The following is an 18,480-nucleotide window of genomic DNA, read 5'->3' as shown; positions in this document are numbered from 1 at the left end:
TGTGTGTATGTGTGTGTGTGTGTGTTCGTTTGTGCGTGCGTGCGTGTGCGTGTGTATATGCCTATCCACAGCATTTAAAGTGATAATGTCAAGGTACTATGCGTAAAAGAGAACCCAATGTTTCATTTGTAAAATTTCCTTCATATCATATTCAGTCGCCTCACATACTAAGATGAATTTCTGCTATACCGGGTGTCCCAAAAAAGCGGAACGGTGGATTTTAAGTACCTTGCGGTCTAAAAGTTATATATCTCTTGACATTATTAGAAAGAGCATCTTCCGCAGAAGACTATGATACCAAAATCATTAAATTTGGTTCAGTACTTTTTATTCTACGCCAATTTCTGAAAATGCAGTCATTGTCAAATTTCGCCGGATTTTTGCGACTTATGAGATAATAATTTGAGCGCGACACGCGATCCATACGGTGAACATTGTGTAAGCTCGGTGATCCATGTCAACAAAAGATACAGCTTTCATATTGGGCACGGGCCAGGAAAAACAGTGTGTGTGTGTGTGTGTGTGTGTGTCTGATTGTGTGTGTGTGTGTGTGTGCGCACCCAATATGAAAGCGTTATCTTTTGTTGACATGGATCACCGAGCTTACACAATTCACCGTATGGAACGCGTTTCGCACCCAAATTATTATCTCATAAGTCGCAAAAAATTGAATATGACTGCATTTACAGAAATTGGCGTAGAATAAAAAGTACTGAACCAAATTTAATGATTTTGGTATCGTGGTCTTCTGCGGAAGATGCTCTTTCTAATGATGTCAAAAAATATATCACTTTTAGAACGCAAGGTACTGAAAATCCACCGTTCCGCTTTTTTGGGGACACCCGGTATGCGTATTTTTTATTTACACGCAAGCCTGTGGCTTTTGGCAATTAAATTCAATGTAACCGCTCCTGATGCGTCTACGCTTACTCCGCTCGGGTTGTGTGTTGCGATGAGTTCTGTGAGTATTTCTGTGGTACTGAACCCTCCGCTCGCGACGATTCGATTCGTACACGTTCATCAGTGAGTGTGTGCACGCGCTGTGAAAGTTTTGCTTGCCGTGGTGGACCCTCATCCGTGCAATTACTGTAGTAGTACATGTATAAATACGTATAAAAACGGGTGAGAGTGCGAAAAACAAGACAATACAAAATAAAACAAAAAATCTGACAAGAAGGAGAGGGGGAGAGAGAGAATCATAAGGAAAGAGATAAAAAAAGCAATGAATATTCTGTGATATCTCATCAATCATGCACAACAGTGATCAATATTATTGCGGGTTCCATTGGAAGACCACAACTTTATTAGTAGATACTATATGATGGGGATGTGCAGGCCACTAATGGGCTACAGTGACAAAAGATTATATAGTTAACGCTCATTATATTCTAGGTCCAAACATGTTGCGAATTCACGTATTCGTAGCAACATGTGAGGAGGGGGGGGGGGGACTGAAGATCGATGAAGCCAATCCTGCCTACCGCCACCCCACCCCCCCCCCCCCACCCCCCGATATTGAAACGCATATCGACCAATAGGCCTACACATGCTGACGAGTAATGTATAATGTAACAATTTTCGATCTCCGTTGATTGATGATTGAAATATTGACAGGAAATATGGAAAAGGAGTGGAGAAGAAGCGCATGGATGGAAAGCTTGAAGGGAGAGTAGTTGAAAGTTATGGAATAGGCTATACAATGGTACATGTACATGCATAAGAGTTGTGAAATAATATGATCGCTTTAAAAATCTATATACATTGTATGTACATGTATTTATTAATTTTTCTCAGCCCCCAACCCCCTCTGTTATATCTGTGCTATTAAAGGCCCGTAAGTTTATCTTCAGACTGATGGTATATTTTGTTTCTCAAACCTGCCCGTCTTTTCTTCTTACTAGTTTCAAAGACTCACTCTGCATATTCATTTTCCGACCTCTCTCGACTTCCTCCTTTTTCAAATGCAAGACTCGTGTATTTTTTCCCTTCTTCGATCACTGCTTGAATTCTCATACAATTTATTTGTTTCTCATACTCCCTCTGTCTCTCCCTTTCTCTCTTTCTCATTTTAAAACTTTGCAATGTTTGTTTACAAGACCACTTTCTATAACTCTCTACAGTGATCAGTTTGTCTAGAAACAGTCACGTGCAAATTACGTACGAAGGAAAATTACACCACTATTGCATGAATTCATTATGCATTTTATTCACTTCTTCATGTTCAAGCACTTTTTTTTCATGAAGGTATACTGAGTATACAGATGTAATCTGATCCTCCAATATCCAAGAAGTATTGGAATACAAACTAGAACTATCACTCAATGTTGTACTTTAACACAGTTACTGACATTTGCCACATCTCAAGTAAAGTGCTCAAAACCTGAGTAAGTAAGTAAATGAATCAACAGTTTCTATGATTTTCATTAAAAATACTGTTACCATGGCAACACAATGTTTGACATTAAGAAAAAAATGAAGTTTGCACAGCTCTATATCATAGCTGTCACATGTGCCAAATTTCAAGTCAAATGCTCAAAAACTGATGGAGTTAAAGGACAAGTTCATACCCTCATAGACATGTGGGTTGAGTGAACACAGCAATATTAGTAGAGCACATCATTGAGAGTTTGAGGAAAATCAGACAATCCGTTCAAAAGTTATGAATTTTTGAAGTTTCTGCTCACTCAAGGCTGGATGAGAAGACTACTATAGCTTGTGATGTCACATGACAGGGGCGTCACCAGCTTTTTTTCAAGGGGGGTGCGTTTTGACCCTAATGTAACGAGATTTTTTTTTTTTGACTGACATTTGGAATATAGGAAGCTCTCAATCCCTAGACTTTTACTGTTTTTGAGGGAAACCAAGCGGGGAAAGGGCACCGGCGTAGCTAGGATTTCATCTTGGGGTGGGGTTGTTAGTATGCGAGGGAGCGAGCAAGGGGGGGGGGGTGTGGAAGTGCCTGTTGTCCCCCCTCCCACCGTGAGAACTTTTTGCATTTTGATGTTGTAAATGGTGCAATTTGATGCAGGCTTTTTGCGTGTTTTTATCGACATGAAACAGTTCCACTTGTTTAAGGTAGCGGTACATTTTGATGAAATTTGTTGTTGAACAATGTGCCTATAAACTATATCATTTCAATAAACTTCTTGAATTGATTCTTACACTGATGTCATGAACGCGACCGAGCCCGATCAAGCGGAGAGAGCGAGGGGGGATTTGATGCATGTTTTGCTTGTTTTATCGACTTGAAACAGTCCCACTTGTTTAAAGTAAAGCAGTATATTTTGATGTAGATTAATATCGAATAATTTGCCTATAAAATAGTATCATCCAAATAAACTTCCTGTTTTAATATTTGCACTGAATATCATGAACGCGGCCAAGCAAGAGCGAGAGGAGTGAGCGAGGGGGAGGATGTGGGAAGGAGTGCCCCCTCCCACCGTGAGCACTTTTTGCATTTTGATGTTGCAAATGGTGCAATTTTATGCAGGTATTTTGCGTGTTTTATCGACTTGAAACAGTCCCACTTGTTTAAGGTATCAGTGCATTTTTAAGTAAATTGTTATTGAACAATTTGCATATAAATGGTATAATTCAAATAAACTCCTAGTAATGATTCTTACACTGATGTCATGAACGCGACCGAGCCCGAACAAAAGAAACGAGCAAGGGGGGGGGGGGGGGGGGGGTTGTTGGAGGGGGTTGTCCCTCTATTAATGGATTATGGAATGACGGCGTGAAACGACAAATTACTGGCAGCAATATCGGGAGAATGGCTTAACGATTACATGCGAGCGAGCGGAGCGAGCGAGATTTAAAATGTTGACATTTTACAGTCCGAAATTGCCGTTTGTAGCCATATTTTTTTTGCTTTGGAAATTAAGGTGGGGGGGGGGGGGGGCGCACCGGGCGCAACTGCTGGCAATTACTGGCAGCAACGTCAGGTGAATGGCATAACGATTAAATGCGAGTAAGCGAAGAGAGCGAGCTTGAAAATTTTGACATTTTACAGTCAAAAAACTACCATTTGGAGCTATATTTTTTCGCTCTGGAAATAAAGGGGGAGGGCGCACCGGGCGGAACTGCTGGCAATACTGGCAGCAACATCAGGTGAATTGCATAATGATAAATGCGAGCGAGCGGAGCGAGTGAGCTTGAATATTTTGACATTTTACAGTAAAAAAAAACCCTGCCGTTTGTTGCTATATTTTTTTCGCTTTGGAATTTAAGGGGGGCGCATATACGGCGCAACTCCTAGCAATTACTGGCAGTAATATCAGGAGAGCATAACGATTACATGCGAGCGAGCGGAGCGAGCGAGCTTGAAAATTTTACATTTTACAGTCCAACAGCTGCCGTTCTTAGCCGTATTTTTTCGCTTTGGAAATCAAGGGAGGGGGCGCACCGGGCGGAACTACTGGCAATTACTGGCAGCAACATCAGGTGAATTGCATAACGATTAAATGCGAGCGAGCGAAGAGAGCGAGCTTGAAAATTTTAGGCCCTACATTTTACAGTCCAAAAACTGCCGTTCTTAGCCATATTTTTTCGCTTTGGAAATTAAGGGAGGGGGGCGCACCGGGCGGAACTGCTGGCAATTACTGGCAGCAACATCAGGTGAATTGCATAATGATTAAATGCGAGCGAGCTTGAAAATTTTACATTTTACAGTCCAAAAATTGCCGTTCTTAGCCATATTTTTTCGCTTTGGAAATTAAGGGGGGTGGAGCGCAACATGCCACCGGGCGCAACTGCTGGCAATTACTGGCAGCAACATCAGGTGAATTGCATAACGATTCAATGCGAGCGAGCGAAGAGAGCGAGCTTGAAAATTTTGACATTTTACAATAGAAAAACTGCCGTTTGTAGCTATATTTTTTCGCTTTGGAAATTAAGGGGGGCGCACCGGGCGCAACTGCAGACAATTACTGGCAGTAACATCAGGGGAATTGCATAAAGATTAAATGCGAGCGAGCTTGAAATTTTTGACATTAATCACAGTCCAAAAACTGCCGTTTGAAGCTATATCTTTTTTGCTTTCGAAATTAAGGGGGCGCACTGGGCGCAACTGCTGGCAATTACTTGCAGCAATATCAGGAGAATTTAAATGCGAGCGAGCGGAGCGAGCGAGTTTGAAAATTGTGACATTTTATAGTCCAAAAACTGCCGTTTGTAGCTATATATATATATACATATATTTTTTTTTTTGCAGTAAGGGGGGGGGGGGGGTGGGGGCGCACCGGGTGGAGCTGCCGGCAATTACTGGCAGCAACTTCAGAAGAATGGCACTACGACTAAATGCCAGCGAGCGCCGGAGCCAGCGGGCTTGAAAATTTTGACATTTTACCGTCCAAAAACTGCCGTTTGTAGCTATACTTTTTCGCTTTGGAAATTAAAAGGGGGCAGGGGGGGGGGGGGACGCCCGGTGCGCCCCTCCCCCTGGATCCGCCACTGGTAGTCAAGGGTGTCGGTTTATGTTCATGACTGGGGGAGGTATGACCAGCGAGGTGGCGTCGAAGTGACCACGCATGGGAAGGATGTCCAAAATCTATCTAAATAGTAAACACTGTATAGAATACACTTGTACTAGTAGATATGTATAAAATCAGTGCTGCCAGAACCAGGGGTGCGAATTGTTTTTGCCCACGATTTTTTTCTTTGTCTCCGATGCAAAATTTCAAAAAAAAAAAAAAAAATCGATAGAAAATAATAATTATTTAGGGTCCGGCGTTGAGGTCGCTCGCAGACTGATTTTTTTTTTTTAAAGGGTCTGACGGGGGGTGCGTTCGCACCCAACGCACCCCCCTTGGTGACGCCCATGCATGAGTAAAACGATAAAAGAAAGAATAAAGAAAATTTGACATATTTTCACTTTTCTCGCATAACAAAAGAACACTTGACTTCTCCCTTTCAGAAGGCAGGGGGAATAATATTACCCTCACCATATATGTCAGTAACAAGTCGAAGAAATGTGCACTTTATTCAAAAAATAAAGTTTTGTGAAATGCTCTTTTTATTTTTCTTTATATGGTTGTACGCATATGACATCATACACTGTAGTAGTCTTCTCATCCAGCAGTGACTACGCAGATTCTTTAAAAATTCATAACTTTTGAAAAGGATTGTCAGATTTCCCCCAAACTTTCACTGCTGTGTTCTATTGATATTGCTGCATTCACTCAATCCACATGTATATGAAGGTGGACTTGTCCTTTAAGTTAATTCACAATATCATTGTATGATTTTCATTAAAAATAAAATTATGCTGTCACCATATTGTGTCGAGTCCATCAATGTCAACAATATTCGACCACTAATGTGGCTGTCGTATCTTTAAGCTATATGCTTATTTGACAACAGTCTTCTGCATTCACACTCCCGATCTTGTGCCATAATTCAGTGAGATCATTTATTCCGAATGGTTCCCAATCGACGTGTTCTCTTACTCTTTTCTTTAATCTGTACACGTATATCTCAGTTTTATATTCGAATGTACACACTGTATGTTCCATTCTCTTGTAAACAACAAGAAATGACTATTTCATTTTTTCCATAATCTTTTATTGATTCCATATTCAATACAATTTCATGATAAATCAAATCACATGCATGTATTACAGAATCCACGATTCAACAAAATACAATTATAATGAAATCAAACCAAGCTGTACTTTCAGCAGGAACAGTGCATTTTTGTAATATATGATCGATGCAGAAAATTCCTTATTAATTTGAATTTATATCGTGTAATGTCATAACAACCACTTATGTCATAAGACGTAGACGACAAATTTCATAACGACCGCTAATGTCATTACACGTCGACGACAAATGTCATAATGACCACTAATGTCATAACATGTCGAAGACAAATGTCAAAAAAATTCAATTTTTACTGCAAATGTAAAAAAAATTCAATTTTTACTGCAAATGTCATGACACGTCGACGACAAATTTCATAGCGACCACTAATGTCATAACATGTCGACGACAATTGTCAAAATCGGATTAACTACAAATGTCATAACACGTCGACGACAAATGTCAAAATATCAATTTTTTACTGCAAATGTCATAACACGTCGACGACAAATTTCATAACGACAACTGATGTCATAACACGTCGACGACTAATATCAAAATCCGATTAACCACAAATGTGATAACACGTCGACGACAAATGTCAAAATTTCCGTTTTTACTGCAAATGCCATACTTCGTCGACGACAGATGTCATAACACATCGACTACAAAATATGTCTAAATCTCCAAATTTACTACAAATGTCATAACGCGTCACAGGGGAGGATCCAGGAATTTCGTAAAGGGGAGACGCCTTTACAAAATCAAAGGCTGGCGCAACCCCCTCCCCTTTTTTAATTTTATTTCTTTTGTTTTAGCAAAAGAGAGGGGGAGGGGCGCCGCGCCCCCTCTTAGAGATCCGCGACTGCGTCATCAAAATTTCCATTTTTACTTCAAATGTCATAACACGATGTGTTACACGACCACAAAAATGTTAATGGCAAAGCCAATGCTGCATTACAGGGGTGGATCACGGAATTCCGAAAAGGCGAGGCGCCTTTGCAAAAGTAAAGATTGCCGCACCAACTCCTTTCTTCTCTTTCTTTTTTCGTTTAAACAAAAGAAGAAAGAGGAAAATAACAAGGGGGGGGGGGGGGGGTGCGCCAGCCTTTCATTTTGAAAAGGTGTCTCCCCTTTACGGAATTCCTGGATCCGCCCATGAAATGCAAGCAATGAGTTTTGACATTTGTGGATGACGCAATCGCGGGTTGAGAGGGGGCGCACCCCCTTTGATGACCCTTTCTGTTTTTGTTAAAACAACAGAAATAAAAAGAAAAAAATAGGGGGTTGCGCCAGCTTGTATAGTTTTGAAAAGTCGCCTCCTTGTAATGCAAGCATTGGGTTTTGCTATTAACCTGTGGCTGACGCAGTCGCCGATCTAAAGGGGGCGCGGCGCCCCTCCCCGTCTCTATTTTTGATAAAATCAAAAAAGGGAGGAGGTTGCACCAACCTTTGATTTTGTAAAGGTGCCTCCCCTTTACAGAATTCCTGGATCCTCCCCTGTGACGCAGTATGACATTTGCAGTAAATGTGGAAATTCTGACATTTGTGGTCGACGCGTTATGACACTTGTGGTTAATTCGATTCTGACATTGTCGTCGACGTGTTATGACATTTGCAGTAAAAACAGAAATTTTGACATTTGTCGTCGACGTGTTATGATATTTGTGGTTAATCCGACTTTGATATTTGTCCCGTGTGATTTGTGGTCATTATGACATTTGTCGTCGAGGTGTTAAGACATTAATGGTCGTTATGACATTTGTTGTCGACATGTTATGACATTTGCAGTAAAAATTTATATTTTGACATTTGTCGTCGACGTGTTATGACGTTTGTGGTTAATCCGATTTTGACATTTGTCGTCGACATGTTATGACATCAGTGGTCGTTATGACATTTGTCGTCGACGTGTTATCACATTTGCAATAAAAATTGAAATTTTGACATTTTTGGTCGAATTGTTATGACATTTATCGTCGACATGTTATGACATTATAGTGGTCATTATGACATAATGTCATAACATTTGTCTTCGACGTGTCGTGACATTAGTGGTTGTTATGACTTTTGTCGTCGACGTCTTATGACATAGTTTATAGTGGTGGTTATGACATTACACGATCCAAATTTAAATTAATTTATTAGGAATTTTCTGCATCGATCATTTATTACAAAAATGAAATACTAAGTAGTCATTTCTTGTTGTTTACAAGAGAATGGAACATACAGTGTGTGCATTCGAATATAAAACTGAGAGATACGTGTACAGATTAACGAAAAGAGTAAGAGAACACGAACCATTCGAAATAAATGATCTCACTGAATTATGGCACAAGATCGGGAGTGTAAATGAAGAAGACTGTCGTAAAATAAGCATATAGCTTAAAGATACGACAGCCACATTAGTGGTCGAATATTATTGACATTAGTGGGCTCGACACAGTATGGTGACAGCATAATTTTATTTTGAATAAAAATCATACAATAATATTATGGATTAACTTAACTCCCTCAGTTTTTGAGCATTTGACTTAAAATTTGGCACATGTGACGGCTATGATAGAACTGGGCAAACTTCATTTTTTTCTTAATGTCAAATATTGTGTTGCCATGGTAACAGTATTTTTAATGAAAATCATAGAAATTGTTGATTTATTTACTTACTCACTCAGGTTTTGAGCAATTGACTTGAGATATGGCAAATGTCAGTAACTGTGTTAGTACAACATTGAGTGATAGTTCTAGTTTGTATTCCAATACTTCTTGGATATTGGAGGATCAGATTACATCTGTATACTCAGTATACCGTCATGAAAAAAAGTGCTTGAACATAAAGAAGTGAATAAAATGCATAATGAATTCATGCAATAGTGGTGTAATTTTCCTTCATACATATTTGCACTGACTAAACATGTTTCTAGACAAACTGATCACTGTAGAGAGTAGAAAGTGGTCTTGTAAACAAACATTGTAAAGTTTCAAAATGAAAAGAGAGAAGGGGAGAGACAGAGAGACGGTATGAGAAACAAATACAGTGTAAATTGTATGAGAATTCAAGCAGTGATCGAGGAAGGGAAAAAATACAGGAGTCATAATTATGCATTTGAAAAAAGAGGAGGTCGAGAGAGGTCGGAAAATGAATATGCAGAGTGAGTCTTTGAAAGTAGTATGAAGAAAAGAGGGGCAGGTTTGAGAAACAAAATAATATACCATCAGTATAAACTATGAAGATAAATTTAGGGGCCTTTAATAGCAACAGATATAACAGAGGGGGTTGGAGGCTGAGAAATAAATACATGTACATAATGTATATAGATTTAAGCGATCATGTTATTTCACAACTTTCTGATACATGTATACCATTGTATAGCCTAGTCCATAACTTTCAACTACTCTCCCTTCAAGCTTTCCATCCATGCGCTTCTTCTCCATTCCTTTTCCCTTCAATCTTTCCTGTCAATATTTCAGTCATCAATCAACGGAGATCGAAAAAGTGTTACATTATACATTATTCGTCATGTGTAAGCCTATTGGTCGATATGCGTTTCAATATCGGTGGGGGGGGGGGGGGGTCGGGCAGGATTGGCTTCACCTTCGGTCCCCCCCCCCCTCCCTCCCCCACATGATTATATTGTAGCCAATACGTGAATTCGCAACATGTTTGGACTTATAGACTATATATATATATATATATATATATATATATATATATATAAATATATGGCCTATATACTACATAAACTTTGGTCACTGTAGCCCATTAGGAGCCTACTCATCCCCATCATACACCAATAAAGTTGTGGTCTTCCATGGAACCCGCAATAATATTGATCACTGTTGTGCATGATTGATGAGATATCACAGAAAATTCATTGCTTTTTTTATCTCTTTCCTTATGTTGTTTTTCGCTCTCTCACCCGTTTTTATACGTATTTATACACGTACTACTATAGTAATTGGATGCAGGTCTACAACGACGAGCAAAACTTTCACAGCGCGTGCACACACTCACTGAGTGTACGAATCGAATCGTCGCGAGCGGAGAACTCTTCGCAACACACAACCCGAGCGGAGTAAGCATAGACGCATCAGGAGCGGTTTCAATGAATTTAATTGCCACAAGCCATAGGCTTGCGTGTAAATAAAAAATACGCACCCGGTATATACTTTAAAGTTACAGTAATTTATTGCTATCATTTTTTTTTTCAACCTATGCTTACCACATTTTTTCTATGACAGAAATACAAACTTTCCTCGCTGTTCGTTGACTAGTGAGTAAAAAAAAAAATAAAATAAAGCAACCTTTTTTATCAAATGTTATCTTCTATTTCCAGAGTCTGGCAGCATGAGTATGCAGACAAAGTCAAATAATGTTACGACCTACGTTGAGGAACAACTGCGCAATAACTGCGTGATTTCGTCCTGCGTTTTGTCCGAAGACCGCAGCGTTGAACCGATCACATCCTACTTGAACCGATGTGGGGGCGAGCTGAGCTCGGCCGAAGGGCGACTGGTAGCTCGAGATCTCCGTAAGGCCCTGATCTGCCTCTCTTCAGCCGGTGTGAAAAACACAACTCTTTCGGCTTCAACCGTAGCTGTAGAAAAGGTACATAGAAATAGTCCCCGGAGGCCGAGAGCCGGCGAGCAATGATGAAAAGAAGGAAGGAAGGCGGGGGGGGGGGGGGGGGGGTGGTGGGGGGGGGGGGGATAGATTCACCGTCCTTTGTGTTCATGTGGCATTAAAGTATACACTCCATGTAAAGATGGTTATCCCGAGTGGAGTACATGAAGTGTTAAGCATCAAATCATAATTACACTTTTCTGTTTGTGTTTTGCACCGTATTATGCATACGTATTTGTTTATATCTCACAAATCATTTTTTTGAAATAGAATATACCACGGAAACAGACAAAATTGAGTCACTGGAATGAAAATCCGTAAGGTAAAATTTGCAGGATAATTTACAATAAGAGCCTCAGCTGAGTGTTCCCTGCTTAATTGCTTAATAATTAAACAAAGCAGGGAGCATTGATACATTCAGCTGACAATTATTGTCGGTATAGAGACATGATTTAAGACAAAGTGTGTGCATCCTATTATAGCATCTTTCCACACTTTTTTTTTTTTGCATCTTTTATCACATTTCTTTGCAGGACGAACACGGAGATCTCCGAAAGGCCCTCTACGTTGTTTCAAACCCTGCTGACGTCAAAAGGCTCTTTGGTATCGGTACTGACGGTTTGCAGTGCAAGCTGGATTCGCTGTGGGACCGGGTCAAAACAGGCGAAAACTGCAATCTCAGAGAAACATTCAGCTTTCCTAAAAAGTGACTTCATTATCTGCTGTGTATAACAGAAAAAGAAGTCACAATGTTTTAATGATATATAGTAACTATCATGCCTGTCTATCTGTACGTTTAATATGATAAAAAATACATATCCCACTTGCCCGCATTTTTCTATCATGCCGCCATGCAGCTTCGATTGATTGATTCGCAACGCCGTAGGTGTGTGCGTGTGTGCGTATGTGCGTGTCTGTCTATCGGTGTCTACATTTAAGCAGGTTTTTAAAAACATATTTCTGACATTGTTAATACGGAACAACATGGGATTGATCTGGAAACAACTCGTAACGTCGTGAATATTATTGGTATGATCACATGTGAATTGTATTCTATTATCAAACCTCATTGATATCGATCGATGGGAACGTTGTATGTTTATTAACTTATTTGCAAACTTGTTAGACTTTCGTGTACTAAAGTTGTATCGGCGTGTGGTCATGCTTAACTTGTTACTTTCCGATATGCGAGGGACTACGAAAGATCTGTACTTTATTCTCGTAGAATGATAATTCAGGTTAGGAAAATATTTTCCGTCATAAACAATTATTGTTCTATATTGCACATAATCAGAATGTATAGTTAGTTCCTAACAAAATATGAAAAAGAGGTACCTATATTATGCTACTCATATACAATATAAAACGTATTTTATTCAATAAGGTTGTATGAAGCTTCTAATGCATTAAGAATCAGTCCTGACCAATCTTTAAGTTGACCATGGATTGAAATTACTCTTACTTTTTTTTTTACTTATATCTTTCAAGGGAACCACATAGAGCATTCTACAGTATAAGCAATATATATAGCATATTCACAAACGGAAGCCAGGATTTATTCTACTTACAAGAAAAATAATGCTTCATATTCCTGCTATAAAACAAGACTAAACACAGTGTTCTTACTAATCAAGGCTGCATTTGTATCGAAAAAGATAAGAGTAACAACAAAACAAATCAAAAATATTTATTTCTAAGTCTCTACAAATTAGTTATCCACGACATCCTTAAGATGTGCACCAATGTGCAAACTTCATGGAAAAAAATGTACTGACCATTGCAATTATATGCGGTCAATGGAAGCGGACAAATCTAGCATTCTATTCCTACGTTTGTGCAATGACTCTTAATTCGCCTGGTTTTCATCAAAGAACATAGCTTGACTCAAGTGAATGGACCGGAAATTAAGCAGGTCAAAGTGCGGATGTGGACCTCATGATAAAGAAACTATCTTAAAAGAAGCGGTAAACATCGTCATGTTTTCCTAGTCGATGGTAGAACCACTGTTACACTGTTTCGTTTTGTGTTTGTTTTCATGACGTTTATCGTTGGTCATATCTTTATCATAATTGAAGAATAAAAAGACAACCATATAAGCTTGCCTTACCGGCAGAACTTTTCGTGTATACGTACCATGTATCTCCCCCCCCCCCCCCGAAATAGAAATAATTTGTCCAAACATGGTCAATTCTGGACGATATTGTCGTTCTGCGTCAATCATCCGAACGTCCATTGTATGTTTCTTGGCGCAAAATATGGTTATCCTTTATATACGTGCATACATGATACTAGTAATTTTTTTTCATTGATCAATTTTCATCAATCTCTGGATACCGGGCATTATATCATTATAATAATGAAAGCATTATACGAAAAGAGATGAACGCATTCAAGAAAAAATATAGTTGAAAACATCAATACTGTATGAAAAGTCCATTTAGGTATGCAAAGATGTGTATTGGTCTTTAATAAAACCATTTTGCCCATAAGGTCCAATTGAATACCATGTGTCTGTTGTGGAAAAGTACTTTCAGCATACATGTATGTGACAACTATGCATCACAAAACCATCAAAAAGTCGTACACCTTGATTTTATGTGAGGACTCAAAAGAGGTGAAAGCAAGTCAATAGTGAGTTTTTCGTATGTTCTGGAAGGATTATTCTTCTCCTACATAATTCCTAAATTCTGGATCTTAAGGTGGATCGGAAAGTGCCTTTTCAACAGTTTTTCTCTACCCCCTTTTTTGTAGAGTCGTGTGATGAGGTGTGTCTGAATAGAGGCCCCTTTTCTTTTCATGAAAGTCCTCTGCACACTCTTCACTTTCAACTATCATAACTTTTGAAACCAAAATGGCATTCATAATCTAGAGAATGCGTTAATAGAGCATCCTTAGTATCAGTCTAGTCTAATAATCCCTTCATTCTTGTTTCTGTGGTGGCTTACATCCTCTTTTTTGTCCAATTCATTGCGCAGCTTGCACAGACTTGGTATCTAGAATAAGCGCTTGAATAGACCTTGGACAGTGTACATCAGATCGACTTTTCTCAGTTCACACTTTTCAGAGTGTGCTTTCTTTCCAATGATTATTTATAACTGAGTTATATTTCATTTCAAAGCTTAGAGTATGCTTTTTCAGAATCTGCCCTTAAGTAAAAAATTCATTTAAAAAATCCATGGCAACTTTTTGTTGGTTTTGTGATGCAGGTTCACACACACACACACACACACACACACACACACATATATATATATATATATATATTATATATATATATATATATATATATATATATATATATATATATATATATATATATTAGGTAAAGTGGGCTCGGCCTCGTAAGTTGTGGGTGCTGCATTATCTTTATGTGTAGGTGTGACTTAGGAATATGATTGCTCGCAGACGTTGCAGTATGTTCAGTAATAGCTTTTAATCATCCCAAACACTCCAAATTACACCCCTCACACTTCGCTACCCCCACATTATACGTTTGCGAACCCCTCACACTCGTCCCACTGACACCACACACAGCTGCAGACATACCCCCAAAGCCTTAATAGGTAACAAGTGTTTTAATTTATACGGTTCCACTAATGTTTGTTTATGTACTTTGGCTGATTTTATTGCAATCATTACCGCTGTTATTGCTTATATTTACACTAAACTATTCACTCTTTATGTGCCATGGTGGAAACCCCCTGTGTGCCACGTTATTCTGAGACATGAAGGTAGTCATGCTTTGAGAAAGAATTCTGTTTTTCAATGTGTATAACTTCTACAAATTTCTGTTAAGATGGGCATAATAGCAGGCAAAGTTAAAGAGGAATGCCAAGCTTTGTTTCGATATGAATTGTATGACGACCCTATTTTCCATTTTTCTTTTGAATAACCAAATGCTACATTACTGTAAAGGCATGACTTTTGCACATAAAACCGTGACAGAAACTTAGAATGTACGAGCAATGGGGAACATCGCTCGATAGTCGATCACCAAATTAATGCAAGCCGTATATGAGAGGAACAAAAGCACGAGAAACGTTTTCATTGTGCCGTGGGATTAGCAGTAATTAGCGGTTTATCGATCGGTCTTGGCGGCTTTGTTTGTTGAGCGGAATATGCGAAGTTGGCACGCCGTCGACTGAGTCGGACATGCGAACGTGGCACATAAAGAGTTAATGCTGTTCCATTATTTTCACTGCAGGTAAATGTCATATTGCCGTTCCGTTTCAATTTATTTTGATTCTCTTTTGCATGGCCTTTTTATTTGGCTTATTTTTGCCTTACTCTGTTCAAAAATAAATGTATGCAAATTGGTTAATTTTCTGCTTTTGTGTTTACGTCCCAAGCCCTTGGAAAAGACCGGTAAGTCGGTCGAAAGCTCGGGATAATTATACAACTGCAACGCCTGCGAGCAGTCATCCCTCCGTCACACCTGTATAATGTGTGTGTGTGTGTGTGTGTGTGTGACGGAGGAATGACTCGCAGGCGTTGCAGCAGTTTTCATTATGGGCTTTATTTCCCAAGCTTTCGACTGTGTAACCAGCCTTTTTCAAGCGCTGTTAAGGGCTTTTAGGGCATTAGGGCGTTGGGATATGCTTGCTGTGTGTCGTTTATCCTTTTTGAAGGTGTTATTTGTGTAAAATCAGAGTGGTTCTCTGAATAGGAAGTATAGTTTCTTCTTCCCAAAATATGTAAAGTGTTTAAAATGCAGTCGTCAATTTAGTTGATTATTCATTTTACTTATCTGTTCCATTATTTTATCTATTTCTTATTTATTTGCTTTCATTCTCTACGTATCTATTCATTGCCTTCAGCACTTCTACTTTACTCTACTCACACGCACATACACATTTTTTTTTTTCACCGTATCATTATGTTATCACACATCTTAATGTGTCCCCGGAAAACTGCATAAAATATACTCATTCGTTCACTTTTTCTCCCATCACAATGTATTGTTATAACTTGAAATTTCAGAATAACTTAAAAAAAAAGTTTCCCAAACTTGAGTTGTCACGCCAGTATGCAATGCGCTGAATAAAGCAACTACATTTTTAGCCACGCAGATTGTACCATTAAAACGCTTGGAATGATTGTTCAGTTCCATGCAAATTTTTCGTTCGTGTTTCGTTATAATAACAATAATAATAAAGTTTTATTTATCCAGGGTAGCCTCTTCAGCGTTGCCACTGCTCTACCAGAGGGCCCTGCCATTATTATTACCCCAGCGTTGCCAGGTACCCACTTATACACCTGGGTCGAGAGGGACATTGTGGGTAAAAACATCTTGTCCAAGGACGTAAGCACTGGGCGGGATTCGAACTCGGGTCCTCCGATTGGGAGTCGAGAGTCTTATCCACTATGCCACAGCGCCCCCACAAAATGCAGTTGGTGAGGATCAGATCGTCTGCGGTCATCTGTATCGTGATTGACTATGATAAATGTTCAAATTGAATCATGTTTAGATGTCGCACGCACGGCCCGTCATTGTTCATCACATCGAATAATGCTCGACCTCCCACCCCCATCCCCCATTTCTTTCCCTTCGCCTGTATCTCAAACCGCCATTACTGCTCATTATCTCTCTAGTCTTTTCTCCCTTTATCTCTGCATTTTTTTTTTCATATCTCTAACTCTCATATCACTCACATTTTATTTCACTACTCCATTTTGTCAGCATCTCTGTTAATAGTCCCCTTCTCATATCAGCTCTTTCAAGAGGAATTTGCAAAAACAAGAAATTGTGAGTTCGACTGTCTAAAAGTTCTAGTCTAGCGAGAATTTTTTCGATCTTCGTTGTTCCTGCATGTATTTACAGCGCTCTCACTAAAGTTAACGCATATCGTTTTACTTTCCGATCGTTAATACAGTCTTTCATTTAAAAGGATAGTGCATTTCGTAGAGGTTTCTGACTACAATGGATTTTATTATGAAAAGCTGAAATCAATGTGATAACTGTTTCTTATATAAACCACCCTATACAGCAATTTATATTGAAATCATCTAAGATCTCTGGTAAGTTTCGAAGATCTAGTCTATACGTCTATCAAAGTTTTAGGTGTTTCATGATGTGTCGACAATAAGATCATGGAAGTGTTTCAATTATTATAAAATATTATAATATTAATAAATATATTATTACAAAATAAAATTATTTCGCGCAATATGCTAGGCAAAATGAATAACATTGAATTATCATCTTCCTTCAGCTGCATTAATGACACTTAATTTCAGCTGGGTCAATTAGAGTTTAATCATAATTCTAATAACTTGCCTGTATGATTTATTTCGTCGAATGTGTTAAAGAGATAGCGCAGTATTGGTGGAGATGAAAATTGGGCTTTAACTTGTTTGCGAGATACCAAGAAGACACTTATGAAATAGTACAGAGCATACCATTTTGAGAGGAATTCAACGTTTATTTGATGAATATCGGGTAATAGCTGAAACATCCAAAACAAAGTAAAACAAAAAGATCGTAATAAAATGTGGGTCCCACACTTTATTAGAATCGCTCTGTTTTAGATATCTCAGCCATCTCAAAATCAATTTTCATCAAATAAACGTTGAAATCCTCATTGAATTACATGCTCTTTCATATTTCATAAGAGGTTTCTCACTATCTCGCCAAAAATGATAAAAAATTGCTGTTAAGTCTCAACCAAAACTATACGATCCCTTTAACATACACAGAAGGAACTGCATGTACTTGTGTACTGATTGTTCAGAACACATTTGAAGAGTTTGTTTGCAAACAACGATAAGTCCATATTTGCCAAATGGAGATATTTGCGACTAAAGGTCAAGAAAAAAAGAGAATAATAAGAAAATTTTGTTTCTTTTGACCATAACTTCAAAAATATACCTGTATTTGTGACCAATATATCATTTAAAAGGTATAATTTTGTACTTTATGACAGAGATAGTACTTCAAAATCTTCAAAAATGGACCTATCGGTTTTTTGCAAACAAACCCTTCATTTGTGTTTAATGGACTTAGATTTTGGAATAGCCTAGATGAGAACTTAAAACATTCTACTACGTTGATCATTATATATATATATATATATATATATATATATATATATATATATATGAAGAGTTTGTTCGCAAACACCGATAAATCCATATTTGCCCAATGGAGATATTTGCGATTAAAGGTCAACAAATATAAAGTGAATGATAAGAAAATATTAGCTTCTTTAGACATCAACTTCAAAAATGTACCTTTATATGTAGCGACCAATATGTCATTTAAAAGGTGTTATTTT

General features: G+C 38.5%; 1 protein-coding gene across 1 annotated transcript in view; it reads left to right on the top strand.

Moving 5' to 3' along the window:
* The window catches only part of LOC139737426 (G-protein coupled receptor GRL101-like), a 20,913-nt gene extending 8,997 nt beyond the window's left edge, over nucleotides 1-11,916 (top strand). Inside the window, exons 6-7 of the mRNA XM_071648102.1 lie at nucleotides 10,920-11,191; nucleotides 11,740-11,916. Of these exons, the coding sequence (XP_071504203.1) occupies nucleotides 10,920-11,191; nucleotides 11,740-11,916 (449 nt within the window). The remainder of the gene's footprint in view (nucleotides 1-10,919; nucleotides 11,192-11,739) is intronic.
* Nucleotides 11,917-18,480: the final 6,564 nt, after the last annotated feature.

The sequence above is a fragment of the Diadema antillarum genome, unplaced genomic scaffold, assembly GCF_040938485.1.
Source record: "Diadema antillarum isolate AM-2024a unplaced genomic scaffold, OU_Dant_1.0 seq00000693_RagTag, whole genome shotgun sequence".
NCBI classification, from domain to species: domain Eukaryota; kingdom Metazoa; phylum Echinodermata; class Echinoidea; order Diadematoida; family Diadematidae; genus Diadema; species Diadema antillarum.
Note: the sequence above shows the minus strand (reverse complement) of the source record. Positions and strands in the feature narration are given on the sequence as shown.